This window comes from Sturnira hondurensis, unplaced genomic scaffold, assembly GCF_014824575.4.
Source record: "Sturnira hondurensis isolate 20B ecotype Veracruz unplaced genomic scaffold, ASM1482457v3 Scaffold0020601, whole genome shotgun sequence".
NCBI classification, from domain to species: domain Eukaryota; kingdom Metazoa; phylum Chordata; class Mammalia; order Chiroptera; family Phyllostomidae; genus Sturnira; species Sturnira hondurensis.
The window spans coordinates 2,759,383-2,773,968 of record NW_028093232.1 but is presented as its reverse complement, the minus strand read 5'-3'; the positions used below and the strand labels follow the sequence as shown (position 1 = coordinate 2,773,968).

The following is a 14,586-nucleotide window of genomic DNA, read 5'->3' as shown; positions in this document are numbered from 1 at the left end:
TCCGTGCTGGAGGTAGGCTTGAGAGTGATCTAGAGTGCCCCTCTCCCCCAGCTCTCTCCCTCTCCATCTCGCGTTGGCGGGAGAAGGGGTAGCACGGGACTTGACAAGAAAGCTCTGTTTCTCCTGGGCGTGTGGCCTCGGGCAGGGGACTTCACCTCTGGATCTTATTTCCCTCTGGCTCTAAGATACTAACTCCAAGATCTGTTTCTCTGCATTGCTGCTTTCGTGGGACACCACCGCCACCCCTACCCAAATTATCTCCCACAGCAAGAAATCTCGCCATGAGAAATGAATACACTGGGTTTGTGAAGGGATTTCTAATCCTTCAGGGTGGTCCCATACAGCTATATCTGCCTGATGTTCTCAAAGCACCAAAATCTCACATTTCATAAAGATGAATTAACCAGATGCCAAGAGTAGAACCCTGGATTCAGGAGAAAGGAGGGCCCTGGAGTGAAAGACAGCAGGGAAAACCAGTTTGCCTGGTCCTACGGCTATCAACAGACCCCGTTCACCAATCATTTTAGACATCCCAGGGACGGACAGGGAAGGACAGCTACAAGCAAAGGTATCCCAGGTATACTTCAAGCCCTGCCGAGAGAGGGGAACCTCCTGAAGGTCACACAGCTTTATGCTGACAGAGGGTTTGAGCCTCACTGTCCCCTCATCAGAAAATACAAGCTTAGAGAGGGCAGCTGCAAAAAAAACCCAAACCCAACTCCCAAAGCGGGAGCACTGCCTCACATCCCCTTTCCTCCCTAGTTCAGGCACCTCTAGAAACAAGAGCCGTCCCCTTCCCTCTGACCCCTGAGATCCCATCTCCAAGCCAGCTCTGAGATCCTCCGCTGCCTCGTTCTCCCCAAAGCCACCTCCAACCCCGGGACTGAAAGACCCTACTGACAGAAAGGGGGAGTCGATTGTTGAGAGGGAGGCCTGTGTACCCATCCGTCCACCAGGTGGCGTATGCGCTCCTGCAGCGCTGCTCCTCCTGTAGCCCAGCACAGCCCGCTCCCCAACGTGCACTAATTATGCACCTGCGGGCAGACCCCAGCCCAGCCTCTCACTTTCTTCCCTCGGGCTATTCCGCCACAACCCCTCCACCCTCAGCCAGCCCGCTACTCTCCCTCCCCCAGCGCCCGCCTGCTCCCCCACCACACTATCACCAGCCCCACCCCCTCGCTCTCCCTCTGCCAGCCGTGCATCTGGCGCCCCCGGGGAGCCACTGATTCTCTGCCTGTCGCCTCAAGATCCTGGGCAAAGCGAGAGGGGCCCCCAGCTGCGGCTTGGAATGTACACCCCTCCAGTCAGCATCCTCTCTCTGCCCTCCAGGAACAGCCAGGAAAGGGTCTACCAGGAGGCCGTCCTCGAAAACTCCCCACTTGGCAAGCATGACAGAGAAGGCCTAAAACAGAGATGGAGAAGGGACGGACAGAACCAGGGGCAGAGGCGATATAGACAGAAAGAAATAAGAGATACAAAGACCAGAGATACGGGGACAGAGACAAGACAGGGGAAGTGGGGTGTGTGTGGGGGGGTGTCTGGAGAGAGAAGGGGGTGACCTGGATGGTAGCAAAAGGAGAGATGGGGTGGGTCAAGGCTCCAGACGATCAAGACCCTAGTGATGAGCATTTGTCCTGGGCACCTGAGGCCTGGGGGCGGGGGGCGCCACTGCCCCCACCCACTCTTGCAGCAGCTTGTGAGCTTGGGACCTGGGTGGAGCCTTGACATGTAGGGCCTAGCCACTCCTGCCCCTTCCTGCCTTTCTCCTCTCTGCCCCACTTGCACCGGGATCCTGCCTCCCGGCTACTGTCTGTCTTTGCTTCATCTTCCCTACATCCCTAATCTTTTGTGTGCACGTCCATCACCTCCCTCTATCTATCTGTACACGCCTGGGCTTGCCTTTTGGGCTGCCAGTGCCAGCGTACACCTGCGTGTGTGTGTCCATCTCTGTCTGGAGGTTTGCCTCTCTGCCCAGGCAAGGAAGCTGGGTGGGATCTGAGTACCTGGTTGGGTGTACTTGTCTAGTGGTGCAACTGTGCATTTGTCTGTCTCTATGTGTACTCCTGTGTGTGTGTAAACCAAGTGTGTCCATCTGTGTGTCAGTGTGCCTCTAGTGTGTGCTGATCTCTGTGAATGCGTCTCCCTCTGCCTTCTTGCTCACCTCTATGGTAGGATCCACCTCTGTGAAGGCATCTGTGTGCACACCTGGGGGGCAGTGTTGGTGTCAGGGTGTGCGCCTGTCTCTGTCCCTATCTCTACCTGTCTAGGTGTCGGTCATACCGCCACCTCAGCCACAGCCTCAGTGCATAGCAACAGCTGACAGCTGAGGACTCCCTGGGCAGAAAGAGAGAGCGAGAGACAGAGAGAGAGAGGTGACAGAGAGAGAGAGTGGGAGAGAGAGAGAGACTGACTGGGGGGAGGAGGGAGTGGTGAAGAAACAGCCAAGAGGATAGGGACAGAGAGGAAGCTGGGGACAGAGACAAGGACAGAGACAGAGGAGGAAGGGGACGAGGGTGGAAAGGAGTTCCTGGTGAAAGATGGGACACCGGGAGGGAAGGGATAGACACTGCACCAATAGGCCAGGCAAGGCGGCTCTGAGAGGGACTTCCTGCCCAACCCCCACGCAGGGACGCTCCGGGACACGCGGGGTGGGGGTCGGCGGTTGGGGGCGAGGGGCAGAGGTGAAGGGCCAGTCTAGCAGAGGAGTCCTGAGGCCGTGGAGGTGGCCCGGGGGCAGGGGTGCGGGCGGCGGGCGCCGTTTGTCAGCCCTATTGACAGACGTGATGGGGTTTCCGTCCGTGATCAATGATTCTCATCTCCCGGCCGAATGAGCCGCGGGGCGCCCATCCATCCCCGTCAGCGCCGCGCGGCGGCAGACGCCCGAGGCTCCACCCGCCTTCACCTCGGCCCTGACCGGGTCTTGCTCCGGGACCCACCTTGGCCTGGAGCACCGAGGGGCCCTGGCCGCGCGGGGCCCTCCTGGGACCCGGTCCCAGGGCTCCAGCCCCGCGCCCTGCCCCTTCCTCCTCGTCGGCGCGCGCAGCCCCTCAGGCCCGCGGCCCCCAGTCCCGCCGCCCACCCCGCTTCACACCTGGGCCAGGGGCGTGTCCGGGGCGTGACCGGGTGAAAGTCACCTTCGGCGCCCCCGCCGGGCGGGAGGGGGCGCACAGGGCGCGGCCGGGATTGGAGCGCCGTGGAGCCCCGCCCCCCCGCCGCCCGCCGCGGGTCCGACCCAACTTTCTCCCCCGCCCGCGCCCCGCCCCCAGCGCCGCGCTCGCTCTGCGCGCTCGGCCCGCCGCCTGGCCGCCACTCCGCGGCTCCCGCAGCCACCCCCGCGCGCCAGCCCGGAGCCCCTCGCCCTCGGCCAGGCAGCGGCCTTTCCCCCAGCCCACCCACCCTCCCCGCTCGTCGCCTGGGAAGATGCGGCTGCTCCCGGAATGGCTTCTCTTGCTCTTTGGCCCGTGGCTCCTGAAGAAGGTAAGGGCAGCGGGGCTGCAACACGAGCTCGGGGGTCCGGGGCGCGAAGGTCCCAGAGTGCGAGGGGCTCCGTGAACCTTCGCTGTCCCCAGCCCTGAGCGTCCCAACTTTGTGCGGCGTGGGGGACGCCGCACACAGACTCCCCGATCCAGGACAGGCGCTCTCCCCGCGCAAGTTGGCTGAGGGGCTGGGGCTGGGGCAAGGGCAGGGGCAGGGTTGGGGGCCCGACTCGGATCTGGCTCCAGGAGCGGCGGGGGAGGGGACGAAACAAGACCTGTGAGTGCGCCAGACGGAGCGGGAGTGCGAGACAGACAGACAAGCCAGCAGGGTGTCAGCCTTGCCGCCTTGCCGCGCCAACCTCGCTCGCCACCCTTGCTGTCTGTCCTTCCATCCCTCCACTCACGCATTCGCATTTCTCTTCTCCGCACTTGTTACCATGCCAGGTGGGCACTGTGTTCCGAACACACACCGCACGAACACACGCGCGCACACTCGGACGCGCACAGATGCGGCCGAACAGGGCTACGACCTCCCATCACATTTCCCGCGGAGTCACGGGCTCCCCTGCACAGCCTCACAGACACACCCCTCTCTGGCGCCGGCTGATAGCGGGTAGGGGCTGTCTGGAAGGGGAGCCTCTCCTCCCGGCCCCTCCACGTCCCCACCTCCTTCGGCCGACTCTTTCCTGGAGGATCCTGGGCGAGGACCCAGAGACTAAGGGGCCCAGACTTGATCTGCTTCTCTCTTGACTTGGAGGCTTCAACTCGTGTACATGGTGTGCTCACTTGTGCTGGTGTAATGTGTGGGGCGGTGTGTGTTCACCTGTGTACGTGTATGTGTCGGGACAGCCAGGCTTGAGGGTCTAGTGCTGGGGACCAAGGTGCGTGTGTGCGCTGGTGTGGTGTGTGGTGTTGGCTCTGAGGGGTGAGTGCAAGTGCCTGCTGCACAGTGCCGCCATCTGCGCCCCGCTGTGTGTCCCACAGTGGGACCTAGGCCCTGGCCCTCTGTCTCCTTCAGCCAGCTCCCCTGGCGGTGGCTTCCCTGTTTCCTGCACCCCAACTGTGACCTAGCTAGTCTGGGGGCCGGCAGGTGGCTTCCTAAACCCTACTCCCTGCACTCACCCTGCAGCCCCTGAAGAGTCTGGAAGGGGTGTAGCTCTGCCCCTCACACTTGGACCCACACTTCTCAGCCAAATCACACTTAGCTGCTCCAGCAGGGCAGGGGTGCCCAGTGAAGCTGGCAGTTCAACTCCCTGACTCTCTCAAACCAGCCTGATGACCTTGAGGGGCTGGAAGATGGGCTTAGGAGCCCCTGCCCCAGAAACTGCGTCCACTAGCTGGAACTTCTTTTGTACTTGCTGCCCAGCTCTGCCCTTAGAGGACTGCAAGGAGGCCTGTGCCCCATAGCCCACTGTCTGGGGGGGGGGGCGGGAGGAGGAACGGGGCTCCCCTGCCCCTTCCTGTCTGTTTCCTTCTGCTCTCCTCCCCACTCTCCCTGTCACACACACTCCCCTGTGGATGGATCTGGTTTAATTTCCTTTGCCCCCTGAAGGGGAATGAAACATCTGGTAGAGACTTGACGGAGCACGAGCGAGAGGACGGGGATCTAGCTGAGTGTGTGAGAGCTGCAGCCCTGGGTCTCCCTGCGGGAGTCGGGGGTGGGAGTGTGCGGCTGCCATTTAGTCCAGCTCACGTGCGTGAGAGAAGGGGGTTACCTGTGTGCACAGGCTGTGGGTGTGAGGATATGTACAACTGTGTGTGGGGACTGTGTGTAAAAAAGCGTTTGTGTGTCAGAGTATCTGTGTCCTTGTGTGTACCTGTGTGACCCATGCACGTGTGTGCACCCCAAGGTGGGGCTCCAGTGCACCTGTGTGCTGCAGCCCATGTGTGAGTCTCTGAGGTCTGTGACTGTGTATCAGTGTGTTTGTGGTTTTGAGTGCACTCAAGTGTGGATATTGGGCTGTGAGCCTCAGGATGTGTTAGTGTATCTGAGCGTGTGTGTGCGCGCGCGTGCTCGCGCGCACGAGGTCAGGGCTGCCTCAGTGCCAGGGCTGGCAGTGGGTGGGTGCTGGGTAAGTGGCTGATGGGGAGCAGTTTACAGGGCAGCCCTTTGGGAAACCCAAACGGTCCCCACAACGACCCTGCGTCCTCCCATCCGGTCACTGGCCCCCCTGCCAGGAGCCCTTTCTCCCCCCTCGACGCTGCAGGGTCCATGTCTCCTCACAAGACTTGGAAGCCCTGGCTTCCACTGACCCTGGGGCCCTGCCCCCTGGGCCAGGTGTTCTTCGGGATCTTTCTAATACCGCCCGGTCTCTCTTTCTCGCCCTCTGTCTTCCCCACTCCTGGCCAAAGCATCTGCCTGCTGGGAGAAGCAGCAGGCGATCAATAGTTACTAATCACTAATCACTAATTACTAATTAGCTGGGGGAGGGCGAGGGTGGGGCCCTGTGGGACCTTCCAGCTCCATGTTGCCTGGGGGAAGGATTAAGCCCAAGCGAGCTTCAGTTCCCTAGCCAGCCAGCCTCAGCCACACGCCCAGTTTACTCCTCCCGCCTCCACAACCCTCTCTAGCCCCCACCTAATCTCTGGCTGGGCCACTTAGGCACGTGCAGCCTGGGATGGGGCCCAGAGATGTTGGTAGGGATTTGGGGGTAATCAGGGCGCAGGTGGGCTAGGGACACAGAAGGGGGCGGTCACTGTGACAGCTACGTTGGGCCAAAGGCTGAGTATGGGAGAGGCACCCACTGGAGAAAACCTAGAGTGTCAGTGGGTGAGAGCCAGGGAGGAGCTGGAGATCCTGGACCGGGTGACTGAAGATGTGAGGTAACTGAGGGACAGAAGCAAGGTGAAAAAGGTCCCCAGGGTCAGAGACAGTATCACTGGGAAGGGGTGAGATAACATTGAAAGAGACCAGGTAAGTGAAGAGGGCATTGCAGGGGTCAGAGAGAAGTAAGTCCTTGGCAAGGAGATGGAGAACTCTGGACAGGGCCCTGCAACTTCAGCTGGGTGGGGTCCTGGAGGGGGACAGATAACAGAGAAAGAGCAGGGTCAGGTCGGGGGCGGTGAGGGTCCCAGGGCTCAGGCGATTCAGGGGCACAGCGGGGAGTTCCCGGGTGTGGGGTGGAAATGAGCTGAGGGGTGGGGATGGAGAGCAGGGAATGCAGCCTCGAGCGCTGGAAATTGGCGAGTCTCCCCCCGCCTCTCCCTCACCTACCCCTCCTCCATCTGCACCCCGCCCACTCCCCCTCCGGCTTCGGCTTCGGGAAATTACATCCCCGCTCTGCGGCTCCCGCCTGCCCCCACCCCACCGCGCCCCGGAGCCCGCGCCTTTATAGGCACATTTATTGCAATAATAAAGTGAGGCGCGGGGCGGGGGGCGGGGGGCGCTGTTCCCGGGGGGACCGTGCCGGCTCTAGGAAGCAGGGAAATAAAATAAAATAAAATAAAATCAAAATTCAGATAACGGTGAGCCTTGCGCTGCAGGCCGAGAGCAGGCGGGCAGGAGGGGCTGAGGGGGAGGCGGTAGCCGGCCCAAGGGCAGAGCTGGCCCCACCAGCGGACCCCACCCCCTCACACTCTAACACAGTGGGGAGGGAGGTGTCTGCACCTCCACCTGCCTGTCCCCACCCCCAGCCTAGTCCTTCCCTTCGGCCTTTTCCTCTGACTAGTCTCCCACACCTGTCCTCAGCTCCTGCCTCTGTCCCTTTTGTCCCCTCCCTTACTTATCCCGGGTTTCTCATTCCAGTCCCCATTCATATTCCTGTCCCCATCCCCATCCCCATCCCCTGGGTGCCTCCGCATCCCTGTTTCTGCCCAAGGACCATTCCCACCCACCTCCATGTCTGTGCCCACCCGCACCCCATCCCCATCCCGCAACCCCTGTCCCTTCCTCATTCCTGCCTGTCCCCAGTGCCCAGCCCTCACCCGCCATCCCTGTCCTCCCCATCCTCATTTGGGTTCCCATCCCATTCTGTCCCGTCTTCCTTCCCCTGGTCCCTACCCTGCCAACATCCCTGTCTGCCCAATGCCTGTCCACCGTGTCTGATTTCCTGTTCATCCCCACTCCGTGCTTCATCCCTGCCCCTACCCTCGCTCCATCCTCATCTGTGCACCCAGTGCCCGTGCCTTCCAGGTCAGCACTCCCAGTCCCCCTCCATTTCTGTCCCAGCCCTCACCCTGGCCTGGCCTGTCCACCCCACTTCTGTCCTCACTCTGGTCTCCATCCCTCGTTCCAGCCAGACCCCAGCTACCCCACCCGGCCCTGACTGCAGTGCCCCTGCCTATTGCTGTGTGCAAGGGCTCAGGACACTCTTCCCTCCTCGTCCCCAACCCAGGCTGGAGCACTGTTCCCTCCCCAAGCACAGGGTGCCTCCCCTCCCCCACAGGAATCTTGAACAGCCCCACCTGACCCACACAGCAGGAGAGAAGCTACCGACCAGTCTGGAGGCCCGGGGGAGGTGCGCCCTGCAATGCGGCTGGGGGGGCCGACAGTCTGATCCTCCCCCCATTCCTAGCAGTCCCATCCCAAAACAGCACCCCCCCGCCCCCCCCCACCGGCAGAGTTTGTTCAGCAGCAAGAGGCAGCCTCAACTCCCCTCCAGTGCGTGGGCTTGCTGCCTTGGGGGCAAATTGCTCCTGGCTCTGCTCCCACCCTGCTTGGGCCTGGAGGCGCTTGGTGAAGCGCACCCCCCACCCACCCCTCATCCCTTTCTGCCACCGAACACTTCCCCCCGGCCCCCCCCACCCCACTGCAGCCAACAGCCTGGCTAGCCTCTCCCCTCTGCAAATGTCACTGCGCTCAATTAGCTTAATTAAACCAGCTCTGGATAGAGAAGGACCCCTCCTCGGACAACACCCTGCTCTCGTGTTGGTCCTAGAAGGTGGGGGTGGGCAGTACCATGGATTCTGGGCAAAGAGGGGCTCCCCTGTCACCCTATTTTCCCCTCACTTCCACCCCCACCTACAGTCGGAGAGAGAGAGACAATCTGAGAGAGGAAAAGACTCACAGTTAGAGGCAGAAACGGGGAGAAAAACATAATCGTAAAAGGAAAATTAGAGACGGAGTGAGGAAGAGACCGAGAGACAAAGAGAGAGACCGAAGAGAGAGATGGAGAAACAGTGAAAGGAGCGCTGGAGCGGGAGCGGGCAGGCAAGGGAGCCAGAGGGGGGATTCGATTTTATTTTATTCCATGTTCCCATTTCTCGGCTCGTTTCCTCGCAGGCTCTAGCCCTTCTCTGTCCGAGCTCCCACCCCCACTGTGAGATTGCTTTGGCTGCCCCCCAACTCTTTCCTCTTATTTTGGCTGTCTCCTATGGGCCAGGGGGGTGTGGGTGCCCAAAGCCCCAGGATCTGCCAGGACCAGAGAAGCACAGACAGCAATTTGTCTGGGATCAGAGGCCGAACACCTGGCACCCCCACTGCCCAGCCAGACCTGCTTCCCTGGCATAGCCCCTGCCTGGGAGCGGTTGCTAGACAGAATCAGCCTCCACGGTTTCTAGGCAGGGTGCAGGACTTTGGGTGCTATTGGGGTGTTCTTGGGGTGGGGTGGCTCAGCGGCATTTGGGGTCTGCAGCAGCATGCTTCAGGGACTGATGGAAGTCCCTGGAAAATGCAGTGGTTAGGCCCAGAGGGGTGAGGAGATGATGAGGTGTCAGAGTTCAAATGGACCCCCGCCCCCCTTCCACCTTCCTTCAGAGCTTCACACACTCCTTCCTCCAAAGCCCTTTCTGGGGCTCCAGCTCTGCCCTCTCCAAGCCCACTTCCTGGAGCCTTGGTCCTTCCTTTTAGGAGGCCCTTCCCCCTCCTGCTGTGACCTAGGACCCCTTTCCTCCAGCCCCTCTCAGGCCCACCCTCAGGGTTTAGCTGCCAGCACGTCTGTCTGAGTCAATCACTCACTCACTCGGCCCCCCGCACCCCTCACCTGAGCTGGGAGGAGGTATGGATGGGAGGAGGACTGAGGGGGGCGATAAATATGTATGATGATCCAGTGGCGGCTGCATTAATAACCCAGGATCGCAGCGCTGCAGGGATGAGGACCAGGCGGTGGAGATTCTAGCCCAGCAGCCTGACTCTGCCATCCCTGTCCCCGGTGGACGCATGGTGTATACACATGGGTGTCAACAACCCAGAGGGGGACACCCGTATTGTCAGGGCTCTTCACCTACCCACAGCTCAGTCAGCAGACTGTTCACAGACAGCTCACACACATGCGGCCCCTCCTAGGGGGACAGTGAGAGAGTGTTGTTTCATTGTTGTGGATGTACTGACACATACCCTTCAGAAGGAGCTGGACACAGGGACGCAGAATGCCAGGAACTCACACAGGAAAAGTGACACACCCAGAGAATCACACACAGCCAACCCGGGCATACAACTAATACCAGCCACACAGATGCAACTACCACCAACTGATACACAGCTTCACTCAGATTCACACACACAGCCCACCCAGGCCCGCAGGCAACGCAGGCACACATACCACCCGGGCACGCACACAGACTGACACAGCCGGCAGGCAGCTGCACACACATACACACATCCTCCACAGACTGATACACATGGGCACAGACACACAGGCACATGCAGTCACCTGGGCCACATGCACAACCACCAGTACAGCCACCCTGGGCCGACATACATTCAGCACCACAGCTGCACACAGACAATGACTCCAGGTAGACAGACACACAATACAGCCATCCTAGGCTAACAGAGTCACAACCACCACGCCAAAGTGACACAGGCACTGCGCCCTCCCCCCACTCCGAACCCACAGGCAGTAAAGGCCATCCTAACAGCCACAGCTAGCACAGTCTGACTGACACACTCTGACAAGCACAGCTTCTCTCCCTCCCAGTCCCTTGCTGGAGCAGCATCTCCATATTTCTTCCTCTCGCTCTGACCGCCTGTCTCCTTCACTCCCGGCCACCCCTACACCCCCACCCCCAGATAATTGATAGCCTGGGCCTGGCCCCGCTGCTCCCGCCTCTCTATCCATCTTGTACTCTCGCCAGTGCTGTCTCCCAGATCGCCACCACCTGAGACACAAGAAGACGGGTGGAGGCGAGCTAGGGCGGCTCCTCCTGCCACCTCCAAACCCAGGGAAGAACCACCAGGCAGCCTCCCCCAGGGAGCAGGAACACTGAAGTGAGGAAGAGTGTGAGGAGGAGTATGAGGAAGAGTACCCCAGTATTCCCCCAAGCCTTAACCCACAGCTCCCAGACTCTCTGCTGCTCTTCTCCTCAGTTCTACCAGTTTCCCACGCTCCTCCTCATAAAGGAGTAGAGGGTGAGGCACAGGTGGGGGCTGTGGTCTCCATAGGGCCATCTGGAGGTCTTCACCTCTTTCTTGATGCTGGATGTTGACAGGGGTCATGGCCTCACTTGCCTGAGTCGAGCTCCTCCCTGGCCCATTGCTCTGAACCAGTGATTTTCAACCCACGTGCCAGGGCACACCGGCATGTCCAAGAATTTTTGAAATAGGCACTACCTGACTATTCAGTCAGGGGCACGGACCTCTTTTCCCTTAGGTTGTCAAATTAAAAAATGGCAACAGCCATCTGGTATAATAGCAAAATTATACCTATTTAGGGGGGGTCAGATTGGCAAAAAAATATATGTTTTGGTGTGCCGCAGAATTTTAGTAATTAGTTTATATGTGCCACAAGATGAAAAATGTTGAAAAACTGCTGCTCTGAACTAACTAGGCTCCAGGCTGGAGGAGACGGAGAGCCAGTACCCCTATTCAAGCCCCCACTGGCTTGGGCTTTCTCAGCTGCACTGGCGAGCATAAGGATCCTCAGTGTCATTTTACAGGTGTAGAAACTGAGGCCTAGATGGGTGAAGTGACTTGACCAAGACCACGGTGCTTTAAAGGCTGCAGGTCCGCTCCAATGCACACTCCCTGCACCACTGGCTGGGGGCTGACAGATTCCATTGGGTCTCCTAGTGGCTGTGGAAAGGGGCTGGTGTGGGTAAAGCCCTGGTGTGGTGGCCAGGGACAACTCCGGCATCCCCCTCCTTCTTTTTTTTAATCTTTCTTTGCCCACAGGCCGTCAGTGCCCAGATACCGGAGTCCGGGAGGTCGCAGTACTTGGAGCTGCCCTCCCCTGCGGCCGAAGGGGGCGCCCCTGGCCAACGGCTCCAGGCGGCAAAGTCTTCCCACGGCCTGGGCACCACCCGCGCCTGGAGCTGGGCCTGGCCGACTAACCACACCGGGGCGCTGTCCCGGGTGGGGGCTGCGGGCGCGCTTCCGGTGCAGCGCACCAAGAGAAAGCCGTCTATCAAAGCGGCCCGCGCCAAAAAGATCTTCGGCTGGGGGGACTTCTACTTCCGGGTGCACACCCTCAAATTCTCCCTGCTGGTGACCGGCAAGATCGTGGACCACGTGAATGGGACTTTCAGCGTGTACTTCCGCCACAATTCGTCCAGCCTGGGAAACCTCAGTGTTAGTATCGTGCCGCCCTCCAAACGTGTGGAGTTCGGTGGCCTGTGGCTGCCGAGTCACGCCCCCCACCCTCTGCAGTCTGCTCTGGCCTTGGAAGGGGTCCTCCCTGGGCTGGGGCCCCCGCTGGGGCTCACGGCCGCAGGGGCGGGGTTAGGAGGCACCCTGGGGGGCGCTCTGGCCGGCCCACTCGGGGGCGCGCTGGGAGTGCCCGGGGCCAAAGAGTCGCGCGCTTTCAATTGTCACGTGGAGTATGAGAAGACGAACCGCGCGCGCAAGCACCGCCCGTGCCTGTACGACCCATCGCAGGTGTGCTTCACCGAGCACACGCAGAGTCAGGCGGCCTGGCTCTGTGCCAAGCCCTTCAAAGTCATTTGCATCTTCGTCTCCTTCCTCAGCTTTGACTACAAACTGGTGCAGAAGGTGTGCCCAGACTATAACTTCCAGAGCGAGCACCCCTACTTCGGATAGTGCACTTTGCCCTCGCCCCAGCCCTGAGCTTCCCCCCAAATCCCACCTCCCTAAGTGAGACTCCTCCTTGTGCCCCGAAACTCTTGTGGCCGCATCCACCCTTCATTCTGGGAGTGGAGAGGAACAGCCTTTCCGGGGACTATCAGCTGGCGTGTGTCCCCTTGTCCTTACGGGGAGTGCCTTTGCTGCCCCCTCAGCTACGCCCCAAAGTGGAGGAACTAGAGCGCAGCCCCAGAATAGACGGTCCCAGCGTCCTTACGTCCACGTTGGGTCCCCTTTATGCGCTCCCCCACCCCCGCGCTGGGTTGGACACTCCCTTTGCCCGCAGCTTTAATAACGCCTGGCCTGACATCCTCGCCCCACCCCAACTTTCTCACCCCCAGGCTCTTGTTCTCCTGCTCCACCCTGTCCCCACGTAAAGACTGTAAAGACGTGTGAGCCGCGGCCTGTCCCCATTCCTTTCTGCCTGCCATATGCCTGTTCCTCTTCCCCCAAACCCCTATTTAGGGTAGTGGAAGCAGACTCCCGGGCATAGGCGGCGACTCTGGCCCCAGCCCTCTCTGCCTGTCTTCCTCCGGTCCCTGCAGTCCTGCTGCACCTGCCCCTTTCCGGCTGCTTCCTCTCGGTGGTATTTTTTTTTTCTACTCCAAAACAGATGGGAAAGGGAACAAAAAATAAAGTGAAATCCAATACGAGTCTGTGTGAGACCTTTGTAAGGTAGCGGAGGAGAGTGTGGATTTCGGTGTCTCGCAGAGACCTGGTCAAGGCCTCCTCATCCGGTGGCTCGTAGGGTAACCAAGGCAAATGTTGATGGAGCTAGCACCTCGGAGGTCATCCAAAACCAGATCAGATAGACATGAGGGCGACCCTTGGGTAGGAGCCCTCCATGAGGTGGGATTTTCCTCCCAAAGGTGGGCGGAAAACTGCAGCAGATAGGATGGAGATTAAATTAAACTTGAGAGGGGACCATTAGTGAGCTATTTGGGACGATTTGGGGAGGAGGTATAAAGGCCTTGAATTCCCATTTAAGGAGATGCAGGGACATCACAAGCAGAGCGCTGACAACCTGCTAAGCTCCGCGGGGCTGCCCGGAGGCGGCAGGTGGGGGAAGGGGAACGGTGTTTGCGGCATCTGGAGTCATCGATCTTCCTTTTCCTTCCTAATTTCGTGGGCGCTGAGTTTGCAGACGGATGACGGAGAGAGGGAGTGAAGCCTGAGAAGGGGGCGGGGGGAGGGACAAGAGAGAGTTTGGAAGGCCGGGCTTCGTCGCCGCTGCAAGCCTCTGGCAAACCAGGCCCCCTTCAGCCAGCTGCCCACCCTCCCCACCCCCGCCTCCAGCTCACTCCAGCATCCGCGGCTGCTAATTTTAACCGCCCCCAACCCTGGCCCGGGCGTTAATTGGCTGCGGCTTCATTAGCAGTTCTCAAACTCAGCCGCCCCCTTCCCTCGGGACCCCTGACCCGGAGTAGGGAGGGGGGTACAGACAAGCTGCCGCACTGAGCGGCGCCTTGTCTTCAGCCTTCCTTCATTTTTAGTCCTGGGTCAAGGTACGGACTCAGAGAGAGCCCTGGTCTTCAGGGGATTGCTCACGGGCTCCAGTGGGAAACTGAGTCAAAGGTGAGTGTGACCCAGACATGCCTGGGAGTGAAAAGTCAGTAAGGAGAAAATATCTGATGGATAGATGCAGGGATGGACAGGTGAATGGATGAACAACAGGATCAGCTGAAAGGAGGAGAGAAGTGGGAAGGGGTTCAGAGCCTGGAGGAAGAAGAAGCAGTGGACTCCTAATACCGGGCCTATTGCTGGAAAGGCCTGAGAACAGGTCGGGGAGGGGGGGCGGGGGAGGTTAGAGCTAAGGGGGAACTAATGAGGCCTGGTATGAGAGTCAAGTGGGAATGCTTGGAATTAGCTAGTTAACCCATCTGGGCCTTAGTTTCCTCACTTGTAAAGCAATAATAAAATAGTGTGAATAAAATGAGATTTTGCATGTGAACTTACTTTGAACTTCTCTTCCTCACAAACCTGCCTCTTCCAAGACTATCCTCTCCTCCTCCAACCACCCTCTTCTTCCCACCTGTGGGAGCAGAGTGAGGTGCCCCTGCCTATAACTGTGCAAGGTATATTTTGTTACCCGTTCACTGCTTCATGTCCCAGCAGTCAGTCATCTGCTCATCTCGCCAAGGCTATGGCATGCTG

General features: G+C 59.7%; 1 protein-coding gene across 1 annotated transcript; it reads left to right on the top strand.

The window, feature by feature from the left end:
* The first annotated feature begins 3,397 nt into the window (after nucleotides 1-3,397).
* NXPH4 (neurexophilin 4) lies at nucleotides 3,398-13,069 on the top strand. Its single transcript, XM_037030093.1, has 2 exons — nucleotides 3,398-3,477; nucleotides 11,527-13,069. The coding sequence occupies exons 1-2, from the start codon at nucleotides 3,421-3,423 to the stop codon at nucleotides 12,388-12,390; spliced, it is 921 nt and encodes a 306-aa protein (XP_036885988.1). The 5' UTR covers nucleotides 3,398-3,420; the 3' UTR covers nucleotides 12,391-13,069.
* Nucleotides 13,070-14,586: the final 1,517 nt, after the last annotated feature.

What these genes read in the sequence shown, in the direction of transcription:
- NXPH4 (XM_037030093.1), top strand. Translation starts at nt 3,421, where the DNA reads ATGCGGCTGCTCCCGGAATGGCTTCTCTTGCTCTTTGGCCCGTGGCTC. An exon ending in GCCCGTGGCTCCTGAAGAAG is followed by an intron (nt 3,478 to 11,526) that starts GTAAGGGCAGCG and finishes CTTTGCCCACAG; the next exon opens with GCCGTCAGTGCCCAGATACC.